The 27,855-nt window shown below is 44.1% G+C and overlaps 1 protein-coding gene across 5 annotated transcripts in view; it reads left to right on the top strand.

Moving 5' to 3' along the window:
* The window catches only part of CTCF (CCCTC-binding factor), a 34,868-nt gene extending 11,029 nt beyond the window's left edge, over positions 1-23,839 (top strand). The window contains exons 2-12 of one of the 5 annotated variants that reach the window (XM_088171982.1): positions 842-936; positions 10,254-11,043; positions 11,646-11,816; positions 12,448-12,581; positions 13,874-13,994; positions 14,786-14,935; positions 16,273-16,433; positions 16,841-17,023; positions 17,414-17,549; positions 20,143-20,310; positions 21,286-23,839. In XM_088171982.1, coding sequence (XP_088028108.1) covers positions 883-936; positions 10,254-11,043; positions 11,646-11,816; positions 12,448-12,581; positions 13,874-13,994; positions 14,786-14,935; positions 16,273-16,433; positions 16,841-17,023; positions 17,414-17,549; positions 20,143-20,310; positions 21,286-21,467 — 2,250 coding nt within the window. In that variant the 5' untranslated portion in view covers positions 842-882 and the 3' untranslated portion in view covers positions 21,468-23,839. Of the gene's footprint in view, positions 1-841; positions 937-4,116; positions 4,138-10,250; positions 11,044-11,645; positions 11,817-12,447; positions 12,582-13,873; positions 13,995-14,785; positions 14,936-16,272; positions 16,434-16,840; positions 17,024-17,413; positions 17,550-20,142; positions 20,311-21,285 lie in introns of those variants that run through there. The other 4 variants (XM_014880730.2, XM_088171984.1, XM_088171983.1 and 1 more) reach the window with 4 other exon arrangements.
* Positions 23,840-27,855: the final 4,016 nt, after the last annotated feature.

The raw sequence follows: 27,855 nt of genomic DNA, 5'->3' as shown, positions 1-27,855 counted from the left end.
GAACCTGGAGGGAAATCACTTAAATTCAAAGGGTGTGAAATCCAGCACTGTTTGACCCTCATCACTGAGTTCAGCAAGAATACGTGCCTCTCTTGAGAATTACTGCTCTGGACTTCCTTACCATTCCCAGAGTTTTAGCATGTGTGCACACTGCAGGCTGACAGCAATTACAGAAAGAAATAATGTGCTGTCTTGTAAATACTGTATTTCTGCAAACTTGAGGTTTTTAAGTTCTTAATTGATAACGGTATTGAAGCTTACTTCAGTGAGCAGAGGCTGCTCTTCCTCAGGGTGGCAAGGTTAGAACTGTGTTAGAGCTGATATTGTTATTTGATATTAGCAGTATATCCACTGCTGCATTTTTGTAAGGAGTGATATTTGTTCTCATTTACACCTCCTCAGTGGTAAAAACTCCTTCAGTGCGTGATGTGATATTCCACAGCACAGGAGAAAAAGGCCATCTGAAGTAGGCAGAGCTGGCTCTACAATGTCATATTGCACTTGTAATCTGACATGAGGCATCTGGAGCTTTAGGTTGTCAGAACTATAAATGCTAAGGAGTTTGAGAACAGGTAGGTAGAGAAGCTTGTAAAATAAGTTCAGTCATCCTAGAGAAAGTATTAAAACTGATTAAAATATTCCTTTGGTTTTGCTTATGGTCCTTTTGGTAAGTGAAGGGGTCCTCAAGCAGTTCTCAGTGCTGCTCTGTTAGAGGTGTGGGACTACACCTTTTGTTAAACAAGCATTAAATATTGAACACTGCTTTTATTTCCCCCTCCCTCCCCCCACCCCTTACCCTTCTCTTTTATGTAGTTTCACTAGTTCATCTGTTCTGTTCCAGAGTGAGTTCTGACCTCAGGAGCTGCATGAAGAATAGCCAGCATGAAGAGAACAAATCAGTCCAGGCAGAAGTGCAGAAGCGCCAAGAACATAAATGTAAATTGAGGGGGTTTAAAGTGTGGTATGTGTTCCATGCTGAGGCAGTAGTTTCCTCAATATAAAGCTTAACATTGTGCTAGTAGAAACCCTTTTGCCCTGCTTCTCTTTTGGTTGCCCTTAGTGTTGGGCCACACCAGAGTCCTAGTCTGGATGGAAATAAGTATCCTTGACTGGGGGAGTTCTGCCTTGTATCGGTTTCCTGACCAGTAGCTGCAGTCCTGAAAGTGCTTGTGCTAACATGAAGAATAGTTGGGCCGATGGAGGGAACGAGTGGGAAGTTTCAAGGCAGGGATGGTTTCTTTGCAGAGTGGGTATGTTTGGAAATGAGACTTTACTGCTTCCTGGGAGAGAGGGGGTTTTTCTTCCAAGGTTGAGTGCCTTTGTGGGATTTTCGGGGTTTTTTGCTTCATCTGCTTTGAAGGTTGATTGTAGCTCTTTTAGGGCTTGGTGTATGAGAATATTTGGAATACAAGTCCAGATGAATTAAAGGTGTGTGTAAAACAATGAAGCTTCTTAAAATTTCAGCATGAGGGTCATTTTAAAGGACTCACCTGGGTTTGATTCTGTTTATGTCTGCTCCAACACTCATTAATTCAGACGAACTTTTCTGTGATTCAAAAGCAAGGACGTCTTAATTTGGAGTCTGGAAGTTTGTCTTGTCCACCACCCTTCTGCCATAGGTGCTTTCAAAACTCCTGGAATTTCCTGTCCCTGCTGCAACAGCAGTAAACTGCACCTTTGTGTTTGACAGCCTGACATTAAGTTAACTAGCACTGACTAGTTTCCTTATGTGCATCAGGGTGTGATTTGTGAGGTGACTAATAGTTAGTGCATGGGCAGCTGTTGTTCATGGGGTAGGACCAAAGTTACCATCCCAGGGATAAGCACTTTCTGCTCCTCCAATTTGGAGCCTGAATTCCTGTATCCTGGTAGAGTATCACTACTTAATGAGTACTTGTGCAAAGATAAAAGAAATAGCTGTTCCCCAAAAGTTTATTCTTGGACACTTGTTCATCTAGATGAAGCCTTAGAGGAAAACAAAATCCAGATACTTATTATGAAGTCTCTAGAATGCCATGAAACTTGTTGCACAGGTCTTTTTTTCAGGCGTGGGAGTGGCTGGTGTTGCCATCTTGGTATCGTGCAGCACTACATCAGATGGCCAAAGAATCCTGTTCTGCTCAGACTTATTTTGAAGAAACCTCTTCTTTTGCTGTTAGCAGTTTGTCAGTAGCCTAAACAAAAGCTTAAATTAATGTGTGATGGGAGAAATGACCACAAATACTTGTTGATAAAACTGAGAATCTTTTCCAGTATCTACCTGCAGTATAAGGCTTCACTTTTTGTGGCAATGGATTTTACGGGCTGTTTAACCTGAAATAATTTTTGATTCTCAATACCTTCAAGCATTCTGATGGTCTTTCATTAACTCCTTCATCACTTTTGCATTATGAAGACTTGTAAAAGGGAGGGACTGATCAGCCAAAAAGAAATTCCTTTGTGACTGCTTTTTTTCAAGTGCAAGTCTTCCTATATTCTACACCAGATTAGATTGCGTGTTTGTCCTTCTGAAATGGACTGTCAGATTAGCAAAATATGATCATTTCCTTACTAAATTAAAAAGGGAAACTTTAAAAAAATATTGATAGAAGTATATTTCACTTGCATTTCCCAGCTTTCAGTAGAGAATTCTCTGAATGAGTAGAGACCTAGTGTCATCTAGTGAGATGCACTAGCAGTTACTGAAAGAAATAGTGAAAAATTAAAACCAAGATTTGAAAGCATGTTAGGTAGGCACGGAAGGAGAAATTAAGGGAGAATGGAACAGATTTTAAGAACATTAACTAATTTTGTCCATATTAATTACCTTCTGAATAGACCTTTAATTCTCCAACTCTAAAAGAAAAGCAAAGGAAAAACTATTCTTCCAGAAACAAAGCTGAAATGCTTTCTTCATCAAGGCTTTCCTTGTCAGGTTACAGGATATCCCAAGTGACTTGAATACGTGTGGGATTTGTTGTCAGTAGCTGCAGTGATTTTTTTATCTTTTCCACAAGTTTCAAGCAGTTGACATTATTGTATCTGCTTTTCTCTCCTTTGTAGGCTGCAGCTTATTACAGCAGAATTAGCAGTATTAGTTCTGGAAGAGCCACGATCTGGGGCTTTCTGCCACTGTCAGGTGCAAGGATTAAGAGGGAGCTTGTTCAGCAAACAGCTGAGGAAAGATGTGGAATTGAGTTTCCTTCTGCCTGGCTGGGGGCCCTGAGTATATACTCTGTTTCCATGTCTTGCATGAACTCCCTGAGTTTCTGATCCAAAGTGAAAGGCCAGCTCTTATTCTGAGCAATTGCAGGAGATCACAGGTGTGTGCTACTTGCTGACTGAAAAATATGAGTCAGTGCTGAATGAAGCTTCTCATTGCTTTGCATCATTTCATGAGACACAATGAAATTGGAAAGAGCTCTGCTGGGATCCCTGGGCAGGAGTAGCAACCAGGAAGATTGCTCCTGGTTACAGGAGCAGCAGCGAAAAAAGAAAAGAGGGGAAGTAGAGAAATAGCACAAGATGCATTTTGATTCTAACCCTGCCCAAGCTGATGTGGGTGGGGGATGTCCTGAAGACAGGGACAGGCTTGGCTGTGCCCTTGGGAATTTGTAGGGGTCGAAGGTAAAGATCACCCTTGATAACATCTGGGCCAAAGTGTGCTGCTGTCACAGGAGCGTAAGTAAAGGTAACTTTGGTTCACAGGTAACAACTCAGTGAATAAAATACAGAGGAGAGTCTGATCACAGATAAATACTATGGAATTCAGACTGCTTGCTTGCCCACAGATTCACTGTAACCCAGAGGGTTGCAGTATGCTTTAGAAAAAGCAGTTTCAATGTAGTGTGTCCTGGGTGGATGACGCAGAGTGGGGGGACACAGCTCAGTGTAGCCACCTTGCTCACTGAATCCAAGGTTCCTGGTGCTGTGATTTGCTGACAGCTGTATGCTGATACTGCAGCTTAAGGTGGTCCTGGTGATCCCTTTCCTCTACCCAAGCATTTGTGTGAGGAATTGGGTCAGGAACTGAACATGTTCTAACAGAATTGTTTTTCTCTGCATTAGTTTTCAGCTGGACTTAGTTCTCGATCGAGTTCATTGTGGTGACTTACTCTGTCAGTGAGAAGGAAGAAGCTGAGAGCAGCTCTTTGGACAGTGAGTGCTGTGTTTACCTGTCTTACAGGGACCATGAAACTATTGCACAAATTAAAAATCTGGTCTCCTATCTTGTTAGTGACAAAAAAGTGGATTATTCTAGATGTCAGTTTAGTGTAGGGATCCACTTAAGAGCTTTGAATCACTCCCTAGAACAATGTGCTCTTGTTGGCCTATTTAGACCAACCTCCCAGCACAGACACCTTGGTTAGGTCATCACCACCAACACTGACTGTCTTCTCTGGTCCCTTCACAGGGTCAGCACTCAAGGAAACCATCCTTCTACAACTCTGCATTTTTCCATTGCAGCTCTCATCCCCATAGCTGGTTTATGTATTTCTTGGGACTTAATCTTGACAGGGTCTTTTTCATGCAGAGAGAAGTCAAAACCATTTATTAACTTGTGGTGAAGTTTGCTTTTTTTCTTCTAAGTTTCTTGCTTTTCCTTATGCTCTCCAAGATGCTGAAATACTTCTCAGAATAATTGCTTAATAGTAGGTTAATGAGACTGCCCTTTTTTTCATTTAAAGCTGCAATGAATGTTTGTCCATTTTACTCCTCTTGTTTGCTTTCGCTACCAGTGCTGTAAGTGGCAAGGAGGAAATGAGAAAACAGCTGGAGATAGGTGTAGCAGCCAGAACCAGAGGATATGAAATTGATTGCAGCAGCCAAATGAAAGCCTTAAGTTTTTACTGTGAGAAAATTACTTAGTGAAAGAAACTTACCCGATGTTTTAGTTTCTCCTGTTAGTAGTAACTCTTTGGTGTTTTGCACGTGAAAGGCACAGCTGTCCTGTTTGGATTTATGTCTCTCTGGTTTAGAGTAAATTACACTCATGGCATGTTCATCTCTTGTCAGGGTAGCTCTGCTGGAGGAAATGGAAAGGTTGCCTACCTGTTAAACTGTCTTATCTTTGTCTGTGCTTAGCTGAGAGACTTTTCAGGGAAAAGATAGGGCTGTTTCCTGGTGGAAAGGAGAATGCCCAAGCACTCCTGCAGTAAATCTGCATCTGCTCATGCCCTTAAATACTTGCACAGTATTTGTGCAAGCAGGGGAAAAAAAAGTCTGTCTATAAACCCTGTTGGATTTTTTTTTTTTCAATCTTTGTCTTGCTTTAAGTGGCATATACAGTGCAAAACTCCAGACTCTTAGTTGAAATTTTTGTTTATTCCTCTATTCAGCTTTCAGAGGTTCTCAGGGAATGAAGGAGAAACATAAGTTTCCCATGTTTTAACATTAGGCTTTATTTCTGCTCCCATGTAATTTTTAGTAAGTGGCTAATCTATAAGTGTCAAAGCCATGTCAGTTTTTGAGTGGGATCTGTATGTGGATTGACTTGAATTCAAGGCCTGAATATGGTGCAAGGTGATCGGGTTGTTTGCACTAATGTAGCTGCTGATAATTTTCATTATTTTACAAATGTCAAAAATTTACTGACAGCATTTGGCTTCATTGTTTCTATTGGAGTTTTAATTTTTTTTTTCACAAGTTAAGTGCATATTACAGCACTAAATGTACTTTTTAATTGCATTAGTGTCCCAGCAGTTTTTATAGAGACTGTGCCTTGTTTGGGAAAAATAAATATTTTTGTATGATTTGGTACATGAAACTTGATGCAATTCAGGGTTCCTTGATTTTAACATGGCTGAGAGGCAGACTAATGCCTTTTTGATAGTAGCTTTATTATAAATAACAGCACTAAAAACAGTAGGCACTGCCACTAACCATCCATGCCTCTGGGTTTGTACTTTGTGTATTGAGTACCTCAGCAAGTTGTTTTTAATGCTCCTGCAATTCCCTTCAAGTACCTAAAGGGATTCAAGAGAGCTGGAGAGGATCTTTGGACAAAGGCATGGAGTGACCAGGCAAGGGGGAATGGCTGCCCACTGACACAGGGCATGGTTAGATTGGATATTGGGGAAAAAAGTGAGTGTATCTGGGCTGAGACTCTCCTCTGCTAGGACAGTTGGCACTAAATTACTTTCTCTCAAGTAACCTTTTGATTCTTTTTATTGGAATGAGGTGTCAGTTGTATGAAATGCACAGCACTTATATCTGCTTGTGGTGGCTTTTGAGATGGGCTGTCCATCAGTTGTCTGAGCAAGCTTAGGTCTGTTGTTTGGATGTCACAGCTCCTTACCTGGCTAATTGGATTGTGACAGTGCACTGAGCTGTTCAGTGTCACAGTATCTCTTGGTAGAGCCTGCTGAGTGAGCCCATGGGGAAAGGCTGGCTTGAGCTATTAGTGGGAACTGTGTTTTCAGATCTTTGGTCTTTTTTTGGTCATTCTCCTTATTGTGGAATATTTTCTCTTTTGCTTTTTTTTTCAGTCTTGATTTTCTGTATCTTTTAACCTGCTGCTCTGTTTTCCTTTTTAGATTCAGTCATTGTGGAACCGAGCTGTTGGTGTAAGGTAGCAGTAACTGGTAGGAAGAGAGCTGGAGACAAAAGCCAGAAATAAAAAGTTGAGAGAAACTGCAGTTTTTATTCCTGGTATTCTGCTATAATGGTCTTAGCTGTAGCAAATGACACATGTCCTCCAGTAAATACAAAACTTGTATTTATGTGAGACTCACTTAATGAAAAAGGAGAATTCAGGTAAAGAAAAAAGAATAAGTAAAAAAAGTAGCAAATTGTTCGAGACAGAGTGATTGAGAAGTGGCATGGATAGCCAGTGCAAAGCTTCACTTTGCAGAGATGGAGCAGAGCAGACATGGAGTCTTTACAGAGAGCTCATTTAACAGGAAAGCACCCATACATTTTCCTCTCAAAATTAGGGTACATCCTTGCAGTTGAAGAATTTTTTAATTTGTAAATTCACACTTCTTCAGAGGAAGTCTCAGCAATTTCATGAGATTTTTGAGCTGTCCAAAGTATCAAGTGAGATGACTCCTGTATATTTCTGTGATTTTTATATGTAGTTAATATGACATTTAGTATATTGTGACATTTCCCCTGTGGCAAGAGTCTGGTTTAAAAACACATTTTCAGATGAACTAACTTTGATGGAAAGGAACAGACGATAGTGGATACTTTGGAATAGGCAGGTGTAAATGCTGAGGGTTGGAGGCCAGGGAATCTGGGTCAGGGTGCAGCAGCCAGCAGGGGACAGTGGAAGTGGCAGGGGCAGGACGTAGCGTACTGGGACGGTGGCAGAGGCAGAGAGGTGACGGAGGTGGCAGGATCAGGGTGCAGTGGTGAGCAGGGGACAGTGGAAGTGCTGGGCAGGGATGGAGGTGACACGGAGGTGGCAGGGTTGGGGTTCATTGCTGGGCAGCAATGGAAGTAACAGAGGTGGCAGGGTTGGGGTGCAGCGGCAGGCAGGGATGGAGGTGACACAGGTGGCAGGCTCGGAGGGCAGGGGCAGACAGGGATGGAGATGGCAGGGTTGGGGTGCAGCAGCAGACAGGGATGGAGGTGACACAGGTGGCAGGCTCGGAGGGCAGGGGCAGACAGGGATGGAGATGGCAGGGTTGGGGTGCAGCGGCAGGCAGGGATGGAGGTGACACAGGTGGCAGGCTCGGAGGGCAGGGGCAGACAGGGATGGAGATGGCAGGGTTGGGATGCAGTGGCAGGCAGGGATGGAGGCCCCAGCCCCGCTGCAGTTCAGCCTCTCGCCGCTCGGGGGCAGCCGTGCCCCGCAGTGTAACCCCGATAGCCGCGCGATCGGAAACGGGGTGAGAGGTGACAGAGGGACAGGGAGCAATAGCGGGGTCTGAGTTCCTTTACCGGACGGCTGTAAGAATCCATCCATTCCTTTCACACAGGTACACCCTTCACTGTGAGTGTCTTTAACCTGAATCTCGCTGCAGGCATTTCCTTGGTCTCCCTGTACACCTGCATTCCTAGGCTGGCAAACTTGCTGAGCCATATGCCAAAGTCTTCATGTATATCCCAGTGTCCTGTTCCTTGGTGGACATAGGATTTTCTGCTTTACAAGTCAGAAGTAGTGCCTTCCTACTACTCCACCATAGAAAGATAGAGGACACCGGCAAATTTTGGCCTGTTGGCTTGCTTTCAGGTGACTTAACAGCGTTGTTACCAGCTGATATTGACAGTGAATGTGAAGGTCTTTGTGAGTGCTCCACCTCTGCTCGGCACCAAAGTTGCATTAGCTTTGCAGATGGACTTTTGCCATTTTTCCCCCTCCATCTTACATAGTTTATTGTTACCTCCTTGCCCATTCACCACATTTTGATGTTTTGTTTATCTATGTCCTTCCTCTTTTTTGTTCAGACATTTTTGCTCACCTGGAAAGTCTTCTCTCTGCAGATACTTAAGATAATTGTAAAACACTTTTGCAGTTGCTGTAGGCCAAAGACCTTCTCTATTCTGATTGCCTGCTGTCTGGTGTTAAGTACTTACATCATCTCGTGTACTTCAGCTGTTTGTCCATATGGATTTGCTCCGACTTGAAGAGCTGACGGGTGGTAAAGGAAGGGAGAGGCGGGATCCCTGCAGGGAGTGCGCAGGAAGCCATATGTCGGTATTCCTGGGTATCTGGTGCCCTCTGGAGACTGTGGCTGCCCACGACATCATGAGTGTCAAGACACCACGCTAATTTATGTCCCTAGTCTGGGCAGACTGAAGAACAAGATGAGCTTTATTGTTTTTACAGCAGAAGTGGAGGATACTAGAAAAGATAGTAGAGTAAAAGCAAGAACTCTCTAAAAATAATAGCAATTGCATGTCTTGTGATTTTTAAAGCTGATGGAGACTTGATAGCTGGGTTTCTTGTTTATGTGTAAAATTAAAATTGAGTACACAAGATTAAGCATAGATACTTGCAAATAGTATGGGCATTTTAAAGTGTTGAGTTAGCAAGGGAGATTAAATATTTATATTAATTCACTTAGCTGGTCTGAGAGGCCAGTCAGTCTAATGGGAAAACACAGAAGTCTCATAGCAAATCTGGAACTGCATTCAGGAATTTTTCACAGGCTTAGTAAAGAAGCTGGCTTTTTTGTTACTTTCTTCTTAGCCAAAATTGACTTTGGTACCTTTTTAATGCTTAATGAGGAGTATAAGAAATTGTGTCCTGATGCAGGGCAAGTGTTTGATGTGGTTTGGGACCTCCTTTTATTTCTACAAAGTAAACCACCTGGAACAGGGATGGACTTATAAAATTTTCCTTTACTATAATCTTACTCCTTTCATTTGGGGAAAAGACAGCTGCAAAATGATAATTTCCTTTAGCTCTTAATACTCTTGGAACAACCTTCCTGCATAATGAGAATACAAGAGTTTAATATTTTTCCCCAACTGCAGGGAAGAACACTGGGTGATCTGAGGAGGCACAAAACCTTAGTGTTACATTTGCATGCAGCTATTGTCAGAGTTCCAGTTAAGGCCCACCAAAATGCTGAGCTTCTGTACTGTTGTTTGTTTGTGACTGGATGGATGGATTTAACACAGGTGTCATGAGATCCTCAGAGTCTACATCACTTACATTGAATTAAGATTTTGCCTGAGCTGTGCCTCCTGCTATGGCTCATTCAGCTGAGGAGGGAGTGCATAGTGCATCTTCAAGGTCCAGCGGTGCCAGAGGTGGGAGCAGGAATTGAACTCCAGGCTGCTTACAGGAGGCATACTCGCCTAACTCCTTTATATCCTTGTTCAGAGGAGTTTAGACTTGAAGTAATAGTAGCTTGATATGAAATAAGTTCTCAAATGTAATACTTTCTTTAATGTTGGCTTTTTCATTTTAACAGTGTGGTAATTTTGTACCTTTAAAATTTATAGCCACAGACTGCCTCTGGTATTGCTAAGCTATGTGAAATGATTAAACAAGCTCAGTAAGGAATAATACTGCTGTGCATCTTGCTGGTGGGATTTGTGGTATTTGAGCAATGTGTATCACTTAATCTCTCATCCTTGCTTTCCTTCCTTTCCAAGAAGCTGATACAGTTGTCTCACTGCAGGCATCATGCTGTGATTGCCTTGGTTTGCAGTGGTCATGGGCTTGTGGAGACCTACAGCACTCAGCTCCTGTTCTCTCAATATGATCGGGATGAGTTGGGTGTTTCCAGTTGGGCAACTTGTTCTTCTGTGGGCTTTGTGCAGTTGTTAAATACTTTGGATGGTGTGCAGCATTCATTTTCTTGTTTTTACAGCAGGAAGGTGAAATGGAAGGTGAGGCAGTCGACGCTATTGTGGAGGAATCAGAAACTTTCATTAAGGGAAAAGAGAGGAAAACCTATCAAAGACGCCGTGAAGGTGGGCAAGAGGATGATGCTTGTCATATACCACCAAACCAAGCAGATGGAAGTGAAGTGGTGCAGGATGTCAGCAGTGGGGTGCAGATGGTGATGATGGATCAGCTGGATCCAACTCTTCTTCAAATGAAGACCGAAGTAATGGAAGGTGCAGTGCCTCAAGAAACTGAGGCTACTGTGGATGACACACAGATCATAACACTTCAGGTTGTTAATATGGAAGAGCAACCTATAAACCTTGGTGAGCTTCAGCTGGTCCAAGTACCTGTACCAGTGACTGTACCTGTTGCCACCACATCTGTGGAAGAACTGCAGGGAGCTTATGAAAATGAGGTTTCCAAAGGAGGCCTGCAGGAGGGGGAGCCCATGATCTGTCACACCCTCCCTTTACCAGAAGGCTTCCAAGTCGTGAAAGTGGGTGCAAATGGTGAGGTGGAGACACTGGAACAAGGTGAACTTCAGCCACAGGAAGATCCCAATTGGCAAAAAGATCCAGATTATCAGCCACCAGCCAAAAAAACGAAGAAAAACAAAAAGAGTAAGCTTCGCTACACTGAGGAAGGCAAAGATGTGGATGTCTCTGTATATGATTTTGAAGAGGAGCAGCAGGAGGGTTTGTTGTCCGAGGTTAATGCAGAAAAAGTGGTGGGCAATATGAAGCCACCAAAACCAACAAAAATTAAAAAGAAAGGTAAGTTCTCCATCTGCAAATGGATTTTGAAAATGCTTTTGTTGTGGTGATTGAGGTGAACCAATATGTGCAAGTGAGAGGAGAGCAGACATGCCCAGTGCTGCTTGCTCACAATGTAATAGTGCTTGACTGCAGTGTTTCTTGGTCACACCTCCCTTCTCCTCTCTATAGGCTGATAGGGAGATCATTTTCCATAATTATACTGTGGCATTAATATTCTCATACAACTATGATTGAAAAGATTGTTCTCTTTGCTGTACTACACATGTAACAGTTTGTGTGCATGTGTTATATCAGGAGCCAATGGTATAATGAATTCTGTGGGCTTTTTCCTAACCAGTTGCTGGATAAGGTAGATGGTGCAAAATACAGTAATAAGTCTGTTTGATTTTTGTTAAAACTGTGAGGTTTTTAGAGTGCAGAAGGAACATTAAGTGCTGGCATACCAGTGAAAATCGAATCCAAACCAGCCACAGGCAATGCAGTTGGATTTAGTGGTGCATGCCTTGCAGTAGTTAAGTAGTAGTTCCAAGAATCTTTCCCCTTATACACAGTAGACAGCAGTACTGTCAAAGACTAAAGGTGCTTTCCTTCATGGCCAGGTGTAAAGAAGACATTCCAGTGCGAACTGTGCAGTTACACTTGTCCGCGTCGTTCCAACTTGGACCGCCACATGAAAAGCCACACCGATGAAAGACCACACAAGTGCCATCTCTGTGGCAGGGCTTTCCGGACAGTCACATTGCTGAGGAACCACCTCAACACTCACACAGGTGCTCTGGTTTTGCATACATTGTTTTTGTAGAATCTGCTCTGCTATCAGAGCAAATAGATTGAAGATAGACCCTTCTTGTATTTCTACTTCCTCTTACGGAACAAGCTAGAAAAGAGGAAATGATGTAGTTGTTTTTTGCCTGGCCAGGTCAGGTGCAGAGCTTATCCTGTTCAAAAGTACAAAATTGATCCTGGGCTTGATCTCAAGTTACCTGAAGTTAAAGAAATGTCCTCTTTGCCTTGGGTATAAGCACTCGTGTTTTCAGCTTGTTGTGCCTTACTGCCAAAAAAGAGCGTAGTTCATAATACCTCATTTTTTCTGCTTACTGAAGTTATGTCTAACTAACTGGTTTCTAATGTGTAAACAACCAAGCGGTACAAAAATAAAGGAGTCTGTTTCCTCACTGAAAGGATATTAATTTCTAAGATCTCAAATCTATTAGTTATTTATACAAAACCTCTGACTTATGTGCATTCTGTTGCTCTAATTTAATTTTTCAAAACATGAAAGCAGTGTTGCTAATTCACTTTAAAAGCAAAAAATAAAACATCCACAACCAGCGCTGTCCCATATTTTCTTGTCACTAAATCTGTGTGTCACTGTCTTCCTGTGTTGCTGCACACCTTTAGGTACTCGCCCTCACAAGTGCCCAGACTGCGACATGGCCTTTGTGACCAGTGGAGAGTTGGTTCGGCATCGCCGCTACAAACACACCCACGAGAAACCATTCAAATGTTCCATGTGTGACTATGCCAGTGTGGAGGTATGGGACTTGTTACAGTGCTGAATGCTTCCTTGTGTGCTTCAAAGCTTGTTCACCATCTGTTACAAACTCTGTTCTTAGGCATTTCCTCTTTGGCCATTTGGTTGAAAGGCTCTGGGCAAAATAAGTTATAACTCAGGGCTGCTCTTGGAAGCAAATGGTGGAGCTTCCTCAGTGAATCAGAAAGCAGTTTGAGATCACTTACAGAACTTCTGGGTGATACCTATTTCCTCTCTGGGGTCAGTAGTTGTCACAGTTTCTTAAATGACTTGTCCTTTAAGCTGATTGCAGGAATTGTAGTGTGCTTCGTGTTGAAGGAGACAGACATTTCCTGCTGCAGTGGGATGTCCTTTCAGTCTAGTGTCCTCCCATTTTAGAAATGTGCATTCTGCACGTTATCTGTTTATGCCACGAAGACGTCTGTAGCTAAAACTAATGAGCCTTTGTCTCAGTATTGATGAGAAGCAGCTTTGCTAATGTTAGATGATAGCTTAATTTGCCTGAACAGATAAGACATTCTTGAATGCCTTCCCTCCATGCAGTATTGTTAGATATTTTATAGGACAGCTTTTATATTGTGAAAGGAAACTTGAGCCAGATGATGAGCAACATAATTTTTTAAAAAGTGAAATGTCTGCAGTGGAAGAAGGCTACAGTGGGAGAGCTTGAGTAGGGGCTTCAGGGTTTTTTTCCTGCCCACGCTATGCCTGCAGTGCTGTCACTTCAGGTCCTGTGGTTTGAGTTCTGAATAAGTTATGTTGCAGAGGTTTTATAGTATAAATTAGGAAAGAATAACCAAGTTAGTCCTTATGAGGTCATGCTGCGTTTTGTAGGCATAAGTTGGTGATTAAGCAGCGTGATCAGGCTGGAATAGAAAATGCCATACTGTTGGTGTTCTTGCTTTGAGCTGGGTTTGTACCTTCTAAATAAATGCAGGAGTAGAAAAGAATTAAGCTTCCCCATGCTGTTTCCCCGCACTACTTCCCTGTGTCTCTCCAGGATATTTTAAAATGTTAGGGTGCCTCTAGATGCTGAGATGGTCAATAACAGTAGGGTGAACACAGAGTCTAAATCATTGAGTGTGGGAACAAGCATCAGGCAAGACTGGGAGTGAAGGTGGGAAGTGAGGTAGAGTGGGCAGGAGCAAGTGGCTTGTGTGCAATGGGAAAATGGCACTGAAATGTGCTTGTTTGGTTTTATGCCTAAGTAAATATAAACTGCCTTAAACTCTTGTAGTTTTGGCAGTCTGGCCTGCTCATCTTGCTGACTTCAGTCTTGCTCTTGGCTTCCAGGTTAGCAAATTGAAACGCCACATCCGTTCACACACCGGAGAGCGCCCGTTCCAGTGCAGCCTGTGCAGCTATGCCAGCAGAGACACCTACAAACTGAAGAGGCACATGAGGACCCACTCTGGTACTGATGCCATATTCTCTTAGTGTCAGAGTGCTGAGGCTGCAGTATCTGCTGTACAGCAAACAAATACTGTGGTGTAGTTTAATACAAAACCTTTATAAAGTGTGTAGCTGAAGAGAGTGCAGCATATTTTGTAAGCAGTTGTCAATTTATAGCCTGATTAAATTACTGCACTGAGAAATGAGCTTGGAGGATTCTGTTTTCTAGCTTGACTGTGAGGTGATAAAATGTAGGCACCTCTAGTATGAACAGAAGAAACTTCTTCTGTTTGCAGTGTTCCAGTTGAAGAGTAGAGCCATTTGCAGTTTCATGCTCCGGTGCATTTTTAATAGCGTCTCATGCATGCTAGTTCATAAAGATGCTATTTTTTTCTTCAATATAAATAGGGATGATTTTAGCACAGAGTGTTACTGCAGTGCCAAATTAATCATATTGCTAAAATTGAAGGGGGGAAAGATGCCCTTTTTTGTATACATGAACATTCACAACCTCCACCCCAAAAAAATCTGATGTCACTTGCTCTCTTCTGACAGCCTGCATGTAGGTCTTGCCTGCATTTCTCAGAGTAAGAATAATGTAACTTCCTTAAGGATTGAACTTTAGTTTCTTTGTAGAAAGATGTTTACTGGAGCTATAACTTGCAGAAAAAGATGTTATTGAGTGCTTTGTAGGATTACAATATCTATTGTCTAGCTATGTATTGCAAGTTTCTGGGAGGTTGTTTGGGGCTTCTTGATGAGATTTCTTTTAATAAAAGTACTTGTTCTATTTATTTCATTTTACTCCTGAAGGAGAGAAGCCATATGAATGTTACATCTGCCACGCTCGCTTCACTCAGAGCGGTACCATGAAGATGCACATTTTGCAGAAGCACACGGAGAATGTGGCCAAATTCCACTGCCCTCACTGTGATACTGTTATAGCGAGAAAGAGTGACCTGGGTATGTGTCTCCCAAACGTGGCCATTTGCTGAAGATGGTACAAAACTCCCCAGAATCAGAGTTCACATAACCCAGCTGCTGTCTCTTAACCCAATACCCAGTCTGCTAACTGCACAGCATGAAGCACAGCTTCACATCTGGAGCTGGTAGCACACACCTTTAGCTTACCATAGCTGCTGCAAATTTAGGAAATTTTTCAGTTTCTTCTCATTATTTGATTTCTTTTATTTCCAAGCATACAAGGTAAATTACTGTTTGCCCATAGATGCAAGGCATTTATTGAACTTGGACTGAGATTTCAATAGCGTAAGGATTGGGATCTGAAAAGCAAGAAGATCACTTAACTTACCCTTCTGCACATTGGAGGCCATTAAGTTTCATGCAGAGATATTTTCATCAAATTAAAAGGTTTGAATTAGACCAAACATTTAACTTTCCAGGATTTGGAGCTGTGTGCTCAAAAAAAACCCGAATCCTTGCAGTAGGACATTCCTGATCTAGTGAGCAGTACCCAGTGTGATTCCAGCAGGCAAGCTCTTATGTTTTTGAAGGTGACAAACAATATTGTGCCCAGAGCAGCTGAGGGGAAGGAAGGAGCCACGATTTGGCAGAACTTTCTGTCTTTAAACAGAATTATCACCAAAGTAATGGGAACACAGGCTTTCTTCCAGTAAAGACAAGTGCTACAGTGAGAGGCAGTTTGAGAGGAAGGCAGTCAGTTGATGTCAGGAGCAAACAAGCTGATTTACAACAGAGGAAAACTGATGTTAGCTATGAAGAATTTTTCTTCTAATAATGCTTTAATCTACACTAAGCTGCCCCGTGCAGCTGTGGTATGCTCTTAGTTGGAGGATTTTAAAGAAGTGACTAAAACCTCTGTTGGGGATTATCTGCTGGTATCCCTGTTGCCTTCTAGTCCTGTCACTCTGACTTCTAATCCTGCAGAAAATCCTGTTTCCCCCCACTGAATTACCTGGCTTCTGCCTGTATCCAGGCAATTCAAGTCAGTCTTAGACATAACAGTCCACAAAGACACTTTAGTTAGACAGTCATGTGTCATCAAATTTAAGTATCCTGAATCAGCACAGATTTCAACTAATAACCAAATCTGGAATCCTGTGGAAAATCTTAATGGAGTTTTTCTGCAAGCTCTTTCTGTTTAGAAATGGTTCTAGTTGGTTTTACTTGCGAGTCCTTCAGGTTTTTAGTTAAATCCTAAATTAACTATTCCACTGTTTTGGCTGAGCTTGGGAGGAAGGATCACTGAAGGATTGTGGGGTCCTCTTTTATACTTGGAAAGGCATGGTGGTGAAAGCTTTTGATTCTTTTTCCTGTAGGTGTCCACTTGCGGAAGCAGCATTCCTACATTGAGCAGGGCAAGAAGTGTCGCTACTGTGATGCTGTGTTCCATGAGAGGTATGCCCTCATCCAGCATCAAAAGTCCCACAAGAATGAGAAGCGCTTCAAGTGTGACCAGTGTGATTATGCCTGCAGACAGGTAAGCTGGGGGCACTGGCACTCCTTAGGAGTGTTAAGACAGGAGCTGAAAGTACAGGATAAAAATCTTAGCTGTTGATCTTGACCAGCTGTCAAGATCAAATTAGCTGTCTTAAATTTTTGAAGGGTATAAAGGAGAGTACAAATGGCCTTTTCTTGGTGTAATTCTGTCCTGTAGAGAATAACCTTCTAATTCACAACCTTGATGGTACCCATTGACCAAGGGATAAGAGTCCATACAGGATAGAAGTAACTAGGACTGAATATGCCGTCAATCAAGATGTTCTTGCATTGCTTTAGAATCATTCTTTTCCTGATATTAACCATAAAATGTTGGCCTCGTTTTAGCTGAAAATTCGCTTTTCTGTATCCATTTACTTGAGTTTCCATTTTTCCTGTCCTTGCCAGGAGCGGCACATGGTCATGCACAAACGGACCCATACTGGAGAAAAGCCTTATGCCTGTAGCCATTGTGATAAAACCTTCCGCCAGAAGCAGCTCCTCGACATGCACTTCAAGAGATACCACGATCCCAACTTTGTCCCTGCTGCCTTTGTCTGCTCCAAGTGTGGCAAAACATTCACTCGCAGGGTAAGGGAGAATGCTTTCAGTTGGGGAGGGTTGAGGTGAAATGAGGCTTTGTTAGCCAAGGGGAGGGAAATCTACCCAGAAGGAAAGATGGGTGAGGTACAGGGTAAAGTATGAATCTTTTAATAGAGCCCTTCTCTCTGAGAGGAAAAGAGAGGAGAGAACTCAGAATTGGTACAAACACATATTAGTGTTGATCTCATGAGCAACGTGGAAATGCAACTTTATTCATAAAATTAATCAATGTACGCATTCCCCCTAAAGAATCTCTTTAAAAAAAAGCAAAAGACATGGTTACCAGAAATGTATTTGAAAATACAGAGTCAGAATGTCTGATCTTGAATGCAAAGCATGTTTTAATTTTTCTTGTGTTTTTAATCTTTCACTGAGTAGAACACAATGGCCAGACATGCTGATAACTGCTCTGGCCTAGACGGTGGGGAAGGAGAGAATGGAGGAGAGACAAAGAAAGGCAAACGTGGCCGAAAGAGAAAGATGCGTTCTAAGAAAGAAGATTCTTCTGATAGTGGTAAGAACAGCTCAGTACCTTCTGAGAATTACAGGTCTGTGATTCACTCTGTGTTAGCTGCTGGTTTGCCAGTTCTGCAGGTTTCTTCTGGCACTTGGAAGAGTCTTGTCTGGTTGGCAAACACAGAATATGGTGATACATGGCCAAGTACAGAGGGATGTACTGCCTGTGAGGGGTAATGTAGATCCTGCTGTCCCAGGCCTGTTCCAAGACAGTAGTTTAAAAAACAGTCTGACACCCTGTGTGTCAGCTGTGCCATTCCTGACCTGCCTGTGTGGGAAACTCTGGTAATTTTTTTTCAGAGTCTCAAAAGAGGCTGCATGGTTCTGCAGTGCATTGCTATGAAAGGTTACTTGATCCTTCTTCACCATTACTGGGTGGCCTGTCCAGACAACTCCACCACTGAATAGTTTGGCTCCACTTCTGTGGAGGAAGGCTGGCAAGGGAATGGTGGAGATGAAACTATATATGAAAGAAAAACTCAGTCCTAGTCCTGTATCATGGTAGAGGAAAAACTGCATCATGTCTTCAACAGGAAGAGCCAACTAGAGTCTCAAGACCAACCAGTTCAAAAATGATTTTGCAAAAGGAGTGTTGCTGATTAGTCTTTTATCTGGAGTGCTTTATGTAATTAATCAAGGGGTGTAGGTTGGGAGAACAGGGATATTTCTGGCTAGACAACGTATATCTGAAAATCTTGCATGGCAAACAAATTTTAGGATGAGTATGATCAACTGATTTGCAAACCTTGATTCAAAAACTATAAAAATTGATGCTTAAAACTCATGTTTGTATAGATACTTGGAAAAATATATTAGGTGAATTAAGCACATGTAATTAATTGTGTGTTTGAAACATTAAAAGATCATGAAGGCAGGGTAAAATAATTGATGGAAGGTAATTCAAAATGTGACATTCTGGTGTATTGCATTCTTAGTATCTGATTTGAAATCTTCCTGGGAGTTCAACCTGTTCTGAAAACTCACATTTTATTTAGTTGGTTTGGTCTGGGTTTAAAGCAGTTTTTTAGGAGGAAGCTTGTCAAAAGTCAGGCTTGTTAATGAGCTGATGATATGCAGCGAATGATGCCCGGGCTCTGTGCTGAGGGAATCCCTTCAGCTTCAGTGGAAGTGACAAGTGTGGGTTGACCTCAGGGGTCATTTGATAGATAGGAAGAATTGACCAGTGAGAGCTGAGTAGCTGTAAGAAAGATGTGCTAATCACTTGCTTGAGGAATTGCATTATTCACTGTTGTGTCTATTTGGAGATCTGCAGTTTCATGGGGTTTGGCAACTACTAAATACCTAAAAATTACTAGCAAAGCTGGGATGAAATAGACTTATTTGTGTTAATGGGGGGAAGACCAAATATCGGATGATGGTTTTGTCTCCTGGCTGCCCAGCATTAGACAGAATGTTAATTGATAGACATGGAGTTGAGGGGAGAATGTAAAGAATCTCTGAAAAGGTGGGACCTGAGAAATCCAGTAAATAAATTGCTCATGAGGGATATCCCTTGAGTGACTGCTAAATCGTGCAGCATCTGCATGGCTCAGTGTGGGTTGGGGTTTTTCCCATTAGTCAGATAAAGGAAGTGTCCTTGTGGCCCATGCATTCTTGAGTAAAGCTTCTCTAGTGAACAGCCTTACAAATTTAAGGGCAATCATTTTGGTGTCCAAACAATATTATCCTCTTTGACATATCTCACTGTTTTTTGTCTGCTCTGGTTTTGCCCAGAGCGTTCTGAATGTGTTGATGGTCCTCAGCTATTAACTTTAAGGAGTGTTCTGAAGAATAAAGTGTAGAGCTTGAGGGGTAGGAGATTGGCTCTTGGATGCCTGTTGGGTTCTTGTCTTTCACAGAGATCCTGCAGTGTCTGCTACAGTAATTTTCATGGGATGTTACCTCCTTTATCTTCTTGTCCCTCTATTTTCCCCACACTTTTGAAATCACCCGATCCCCTCCCCTAAACATCCTATAAATAGCCCTTTGTGATCCAAAATGTGCTTTTTCCTGCATCCCATTGTGTCTCAGCCAGGAATTCCCCAGCACCCCATAGTATCAAAGGTGATCTCAAGAGCTGCTTCCTGTGACTCATTGGGATGGGTTTCACACATGGTGGCTCTTCTGGGAGTGTCCTGGACAAGAAGTTTGTTCCTCAGAAGTTGTGAATTTGGGTTCCCACTTTCCATTGTGTAATGCTGTGCTCCTCTGTGTTGTGCAGGTGGGACTTGGATGGGCTGTTGGACTGTCTGATGGGCGTGGGAGTAGCCCAGCCATGTGTTACTTGGTGTCTCTTGTGGTGTTGTCTCTGAGCTCCTTTGTGCATGTGCAGAGTAGCTTTTACAACGTAATCAACATAATTAAATTGCTTTTTGCTTTCTGAAGAACAGCTTTTTCCCTCTAAGTGAGGGTAACAGATTAACAATCTGTGGCAACAGCTTCTGAACAAAGGCCTTACTTGCCTTCTTTCTCAGCAGAGTTGACTGCTTCAAATCCATCCCTTTTGGGTGGGATTTGATGGTGCTTCTCTGCAGATGGATGTGTTTTATTCCTGTTTAAACTGAAGATTTATCTGGCATCCTTTCTTGCAGAGGAAAATGCTGAACCAGATTTGGATGATAATGAAGATGAGGAGGAGACAGCGGTAGAAATTGAGGCTGAACCAGAAGTTGAGCAAGAGGCTCCTGCACCACCTCCCAGTAAGAAAAGAAGAGGAAGACCACCAGGCAAAGCTGCCACTCAACCAAAACAATCCCAGCGTAAGTCACTAATTGAAGCTTACCTTAACCTGCTTGTTTGAGCACCTTTTTCTTTGGATTCGGCTGTTCTTGTAGATGTGATCCCTTTCAAATGAGATTATTTTCAAAGTAGGCAACTGTCTCTATATTGCTAAGAGCTCACTTCGACATTTGTTGCAAGGGTTTCCTGGTCGAGGGAACATGACCGCTTCAGGCCATGTTAGAAAAGAAAGGCTGTTATTTTTTATTTAGTATTGTTTCATGTCATGGTTATGCAAACTGCTCACTTTTTTGTACCAATTATGGTATCTCTGCTGACATGGAATCCTTCGGAAAACGGCTGTCAGTAAAAACATCATGGTGTTCTTACCCTGCTAGTTTTTGCAGGTATTGCTACAAATGAACTTGCTTGGAGTTGTGTCAACTCCACAGGGATGTGGTTAAGAATAGACATTGTAACTCTGCAAAATTCAAGTAAATAAATTTTAGGGTCAAAGTAGGACAGAAAATTAGTTCCTTTAAGGAGGTGGTGGCTTCCTCAGTGGCTTGGCTGTCTGCTCAGTGCTACAAAGTGTGGCCTGTTTTCTCTCTGGAGTTATTCTGTGGAAACATTTACTGCTGAATTTGTCATCACTAAATTTTCCTGAAGTTTAATTTTTGCCTTAGGCCCATATATTGATACGGGGTTTGGTTTCGTTCATTTTTTTGAACAATGGATTTTGTAAAATAATGTGTTAGCATGAAAATGCACGCTGGAACTGTACTGTGAGCCCATCTTCATAGAGGGGCAAGAAAGTAGATGCTTGATGCTTAGATGAGTGAGGTGGGATTAATTGCTCTCCTGATGTGGCAGTGCTTGCTGTGGGCCTCGCCTTCCCTTGCTATGGAATAGTCTTAAGGATCTACCAAAGAGCTTCTTGAGGCTTGCAGGCTGGCTCTGGATACAGTAAAATAATCTGTTTCTACCCCCTTCCTCCTTTGTTTTTGCCCTTCCAGCTGCAGCAATCATTCAGGTTGAAGACCAGAACACTGGTGAAATTGAAAATATTATAGTTGAAGTGAAGAAAGAACCTGATGCAGAAACAGCAGAGGAAGAGGAGGAAGCTCAGCCTGCTGTAGTGGAAGCTCCCAATGGAGACCTCACCCCTGAGATGATTCTCAGCATGATGGACCGGTGATGGAGGAAGACCACGTTGGCTGACTGAACTGGCCTGGGCTGTGTTTAAGCGGCTCAAATCTATTTTTTTCCTTTAATCTTTTTTCTTGGCTTTGGGAAATGCATCATTTTAGACCATTTTACCAAACATACTGGGAGATAAAACGATGTTAGAATGTGATTTAACTAGAACTTGCTGTTTTATGTTAGCATTACAGGATCATGGAACATTAGGAAATATTTTGGAGTCCTTGAGGGTTTCCTCTGAAATGCTTGATTTAGTTTTGCTCTAAACCGCATTGTAAAGCTGGTCCAAGGGCCGTGTTTACATGCACAAAGTTTTAATATACAAAAGTGGAAGCCTTGACTAGAGTATGTGGAAAACCACTCCGGACTTGCCCTTCCAGTTCCCAGAGTCCTTGAGCCTCTTCTCTCAGTAGTGTTTTTAACTGTAAATGCAGACTTGGGAGGGTTCTAGACTTTTGAAATGTTTTTTTGGTTGGTTTTTTGTTTTTTGTTTTTGCTTTCTCCCACTGAGTAGCTCCGGTTCTCCAAGTCGGCTGCACATGGTAGTTTTGGCATGCTCCAACTGGTTTCTGTCCTTAATATGCTTTGCTTTCTGCAAAGCATTTCTGTAATGGTCAAGCTTGTAAATAACTTTTTTTTTTTACATTTTAATCTTTTTCCATTAATTAAGAGGTATGCAAAAATGCAGTTTAAAGATACCCCGGTATTCTAATTCCTTTCAAACTAAGTGACAAGAGAATTGATAGAGTGTAAATGTTGGAAAAGCTGTTGATAAGGTAGAGAAAAGATGTACCCTGACTATTGCTTGCAGAACAAGAGAAACCCACATGTGAAATCTGGTTTTGAAGCACAAAAAATTGTATTTGATAGAATCTTAGACTGGCTTGGGTTAGAAGGCACTTACAGGCCATTAGTTCTGTAGTGAACTTTCACTAGACCAGCTTCCACCAAGCCCTGTCCAACCTGGCCTTGAACGCTTCCAGGGATGGAGCAGCAACAATTTCTCTGGACAACCTGAGCCAGGGCCTCACCACGCTCATAAGGAAGAATTTCTTCCTAATAGCCCATCTAACCCTGACCTCTGTCAGTTTAAAGCCATTCCCTGTTGTCCTGTCTCTCCATTCCCTTGCCAAAAGTCCCTCTCCAGCTCTCTTGCAGGCTCCCGTCAGGTTCTGTAAGGCCACAATTAGGTCATCCCGAAACCTCTTCTCCAAGCTGAATAACTCCAGCTCTCTCAGTCTCTCCTCATAGGAATGGTGCTCCATCCCTCAAGTCGTGTTTGTGGCCTCCTCTGGACTCGCTCTGACGGTTCGATGTCCTTGTCCTAGGGATCCCAGAGCTGGATGCAGCACTGCAGGTGGGCTCTCACCTGAGTGGAGCAGAGGGGCAGAATTTCCCCTTCCTGCTGCCCCAGGGCTCTGTATGCAGCCCAGCACACACAGCTGGCTGGAGCACGTCCAGTCTCACCCACCAGCTCCCCCAAGTCCTTTTCCCCAGGACTGCTCTGGATCTGTTCATTCCCAGCCTGAATTCATCCCAAGGGTTGCCCTGAGCCAGGTGCACCACCTGGGTCTTGTTAAGCCTCATGAGATTCTCACGGGACACTTCCTGAGCTTGTCCAGGTCCCTCTGGATGGCCCTGTCCTTCAGGTGTGTCACTGCACCCTAAGCTTGGTGTTACCAAACCCGCTGAGGGTGTACTCCATCCCTTCATCTATGCTGTTAATGATGATACTAAATAACACTGGTCCCAGTGTGGACCCCTGAGGGGCACCAGTCAGTGCTGTCCATCTGGAGTCTGAGCCATTGACCACTGCCCTGTGGATGTGACCATCCAACCAATTTGAAACATATAATTAACCTTTTTGAGTTATAATTTCACGAATACATTTTCTTTGCTCTATCTTGTAGTTGTATTTTGTGTTTATGAATCCTATGTTAAGACAAAAGTGGTGATTTATAAGTGGGTCACTGCAGCCCTCAACCTGGGCCAGGAAATTTTATTAATAGGTCAGTAATTCTACAATTTTTGAATCTCTGATAAAGAAAAAAAAAGGAATAATGTGAAATACAAATGATGCCTGTATATGAAAATGTCACATGTTAAAATATGTAAGCTTTTTATAGAGCCTCAGTCTTGCTGATTTCAAACAAATTTTTCTTCTATGTATCGCTTTTAAGAGAGCTATCAGTTTAGCTATCAGACTCTAGGTTGATGCATTTTTGTACTTAGCTGTACTGTGTGATATTTTTCATTATTTTAGGAAGCCAACATGGGGAAAAAATACTGTTATAAAATATGTAATGGGGTTTGAAAGCTGGGAAGGAGAATATACTGCTGTACAGCTAATAAATAATAACGGATTAACACGTGTGCTCACTGACTGCTTTCTTTGTGTACATCAACGGTGCGACCTGGCAGCCATCTCCAGATGGAAAAGCTGCTCTTCCCAGAAGGATGCTGTCAACAAGGACCAGCTCCTTTCTCGCTGCAGGTGTTCCTCTGCCCCATGCCAAATGCAAGGTACCTGTCCATGACCTTAAATCAGGGTGTGCTTCCCTCTGTGTAGAGGAGGGAGAATGTAAAATGCAAATGTTGGCATTCACACCCTCAGCTTGGAGTAACATGGGAGTAGTTGTTACTTCTGTTTGTTTTGACTGTGATTTTAAATGCTTATAGCTGATGGTTTAGTTAACAGGGATATTGTTTCCATTTCATTCTGAAAAATGGGACTGATACTTGTGTGGAGTTTCTGTGGCTTTTTTAGTTACCTATGACAGCAGCTTACGGTGCCAGCTGTGGGCAGTCACTGCAGGTTAAGGATAGAACCTCCTACTGCTAGTACAGGAATCACTCCAAATGACACTACTTAGGAGACTGTAACCAAGCACAAGAGTTGCTAGTACTGGTTTTCACTAGGTGTTTGGTGATGCCTTATGTCTTGAGAGATGGACCTTCTATGACTTGCCAAGGAAAGCCTGTCTGGAGGTGGAAGCTTGGAGCCGTGAGCAGGCTGGAGGCTTTTGTTGCAGCAGGTGGGAGAGGTTGTGTTTCTGTGAGAAGTCAGGTCTGGCTGAAAAATGGGTAAATCCTCAAGTGCTTTCCCAGCTGGGCAAGGAGTTTGTGTACTCAGAAGCCAAAGATGTCTGATGCAGTGCTGAGGTGGTTTTACAATTTTTTTTTGCACTTTTTGGTGAGTGGAAAAATCAAAAGTGTCCTTGGGATCTGTAAGAACCATCATCTTTTAAATGCTGTGGCTCAACCTGGTGCTGGTAAGTGGGGTGTGAAGGGTGGTGCAGTGGCTTTGTTTGAGATGGTGGCCCAAGGAGGTGCCACACATGCTCCAGCAGAGACCTCCCTTGGTCTGTGCAAGTGTTCCATGTGCAGCAGCTCGTGCTATTGTACCCAGGCCTGGGTGACACCAAACCAGGTGCTGCAGCTCTCCTGGAATTCAGAAGAGCTGGGGGAGGTGGCCGTGTGTGAACAGATTAATGGGAGTGTGAAAGAAAGAGAGCCTGAGAGGTGTATTTGTCCAAAGAGCACAGGTGTGGTTGGTCCCGAGTGGCCTCTGTAGTGTTCATCTGAGGAAATGCCATTCCATGAAAAGTTGTGGGCTGTGACCGTGTGCTGATTTCATGCTCTGTCCTTTAAGCCCTTCATGTGCCCACCACTGAGGTGGCACTGCTGGTGGCTTGGCCATGAGAGCTCAGCCAGGGGTGGGTGGCGCTGGGGGTGGAGCAAGGCACAGCCTCACCTTTAGCCACGCCTGACCGGCCCCTCCCAGGACACAGGCACTGGAAATCCAAGAGCTTGTGAAACATGTGACATCCAGTCTGACAGGTCCCTGCCACAGGTACCATCACTGCTGTGATGTCCCTGTAATTGCCTCTCCTAGTACCAGTGTCCCTGGAGCTGTAAGTTCAGCAGCTCTCTGAAGCCTTAGCCTAAGGCACATGGCAGCTTGTCTCTGGGGCTGAGGTGCCCGTTCCTATGGGGGGTCCAGATGAGAAGGTGTAGGAACAGCAATGCTGGGGCCTTTCCATAATCACATTGGCCAGCCTCTTCCAGTGCCAGTGTTCCTGGAGCTCTGGGCTCTGTCTCTCTCAACCCTAACCCTAAGTGTAACCCTAGCCCTTAATCCAGATGAGAAGAGCAATTTCTGAGCAACTTTTTCCTTGTGATCTGATTCTAGAACTTTCTTCCCAGTAGAGGTTTAGTGAAGATAGAAACTGTCACCCTGTGGCCATCCTCCTTTTTTTCCCCAGCCTGGTGTGTTACCTTGTGATCTGCTCAGTTGACCTGGTTTCTCTGTGCTTGCTCAAGCAATAGTCCTATTACACAGACTGGGTTTTATTTGATTTGAGCTCAGGCTCCTGGCTTGGGCAGGGATCCCTGCTTGTGCCTCTTGCAGGCTTCTGGTTTGCCCTTGGAAGAGCTATTCTGGAGAGATGCAGAGCAATATCCCAGCCTGTAGCCAAGGACACGAATTCAGGGCAGCATCTAAAGCCTGAATATGGACAGAACAATTCTGCTCAACCCAAGAGCTGTTATCAGTGCTGGAAAAGCTGGGCCTTGGGCTCTGAGTGGAAAGCCATGGCTGAGCTGGATCCAAGAAGCATCACTGCCTCTGCCAGTGGCTTGGCCTGGCTGCCATCCCTGGTGCATGGGCTGTTGTTCTCTGCTGGACACTGAGGAGGTGGGCTGCTCCAGACATCCTAATGTGCCTGGGCTTGCACAGAGGCAGGGAACACTTGTGAACATGGATGTCTTGCCCACTCCTGGAGTACATGTCCTGCTGCACTGGTGCTCAGAATGTTCCAGGATGTGGGAACTAGTATTTTGTGTAATGAGCTTTGGATGCAGCTTGCCTGGAGCTCCTCTGTGCTTCTAGTCTTCCACAGAAACCATTCTGATGGGTGAAACGGGACAGCTGTTCCCTCTGTGCCCTGAATATCCTTACATGACAAAGCTGGGAGATGGTGTTCTTTTGAGCAACTCACATACCCATAGCCTGGCCTTCTCTTATCCTGGAGGAAAAATGGATCCAGCCAGGACTGCTGCTGGTGGCTGCTGACTCCACTGGGTGGTGAACACCCTGTGCCCTTCATCCTCCTGGTGCTCATCCATCTGCTGATGTAGCTCAGGAGGCTCAAGAAGGGGCCTTGGCAGGGGCTGGTCCTTGCCCTGAGCCATGTTCTCCCCAGTCACCTCTGCAAAAAGAGCTTTGTGCTGTGGTTGGGCTCTGTGAAGACACCGTCCCTGCAGGGACACTTCCTGCCTTCGCCTGCACACAGAAGGTGGTTTCAGAAGCGCTGTGGCCCTGAGTGCGTGTGGCAGGACAGCAAAGTCACCCATCCCTTCCGGGGACCATCTTCTCCCAAGCCCTTCGACCTCTGGGAAAGCTCAGTGAGCTCCTGGTTGGCAGATTGCTGCCTGGAGCTTGGAAGTTTGTCAGGAGGGGCAGTTTAGGGGAAGAAGGCAGCTGTCACTGTCCATGCTGGTCACAGGGACCCACGCTGCCGGCTGAGAGCAGCTCTGCCTGTCCCCAGCACCTTTCCTGAGTCTCTAGTGGGGCCAAGCTGAGCCAACAGTGGGAAATCCTGAAGCTCTGCAGCGTGTCACGGGACACAGGAGTGCTTCCTGGTCCAAAACCTTCCTGGATGAGTGGACTGGTTGATGTGCTGTCCTGTTGCTCCAAGGAGGTCACCTGGCTTCCGCCTCTCACCCTTGCTTTGGGACAGCAGTTTTGTCACTTTAGCAGAACACCTGGGGCATTTCTGTTCTGGAAAAGCCCTTCCTTCAGCATCCTGCCATGGGCACCAGCATCCATCCTCCAGAGAGCAGCTTCCAGTGGGCACTAACATCCATCTCCACTAGCTCTCCTTGCAGATTCCCAGCACAAGGTGATGGAGCTGGGCTCACTGCCCAGTGCTGGGAAGGGTAGACTTGCCCTTACCCCACTCACCAGCCATCTTCAGGCAGAAATATCTCCATGAAGCACCTCGAGAGATAGAGAGAGGTCATGTATCCTCAACCCTGGAAGGCTGGAACTATGGCGAGGTGCTTCGTGCCCGAGGGGTGTCCTGCTCACCCAGGGAAGCCACACTGGAGAAGAAGGATGCTGGGCAGTGACGCCCTCTCCTCCCGGCAGGGCCGGTGGGCCGTGGGCACCGTCGCTTTCATTTCTCTTCTCTTACTCAGGCGGTAAATCTCGCCTGACGGGGCAGGAAGAGGCACCGGGAGGGGGAGGAGGCACCGAGGCGGCGGCGCTGCCGGTTGGAACCTCAGCGCTTCCTCCCGGCAGGGCGCCCTTCCCTCGGTGCCCAGGGATGCTGCCCTGACTGACACCGCATCCCCGGGCAGGTGACCCCGCGCTCCCAGCC

The sequence above is a fragment of the Sturnus vulgaris genome, chromosome 12 (assembly GCF_052056855.1).
Source record: "Sturnus vulgaris isolate bStuVul1 chromosome 12, bStuVul1.hap1, whole genome shotgun sequence".
Taxonomy (NCBI): domain Eukaryota; kingdom Metazoa; phylum Chordata; class Aves; order Passeriformes; family Sturnidae; genus Sturnus; species Sturnus vulgaris.
Note: the sequence above shows the minus strand (reverse complement) of the source record. Positions and strands in the feature narration are given on the sequence as shown.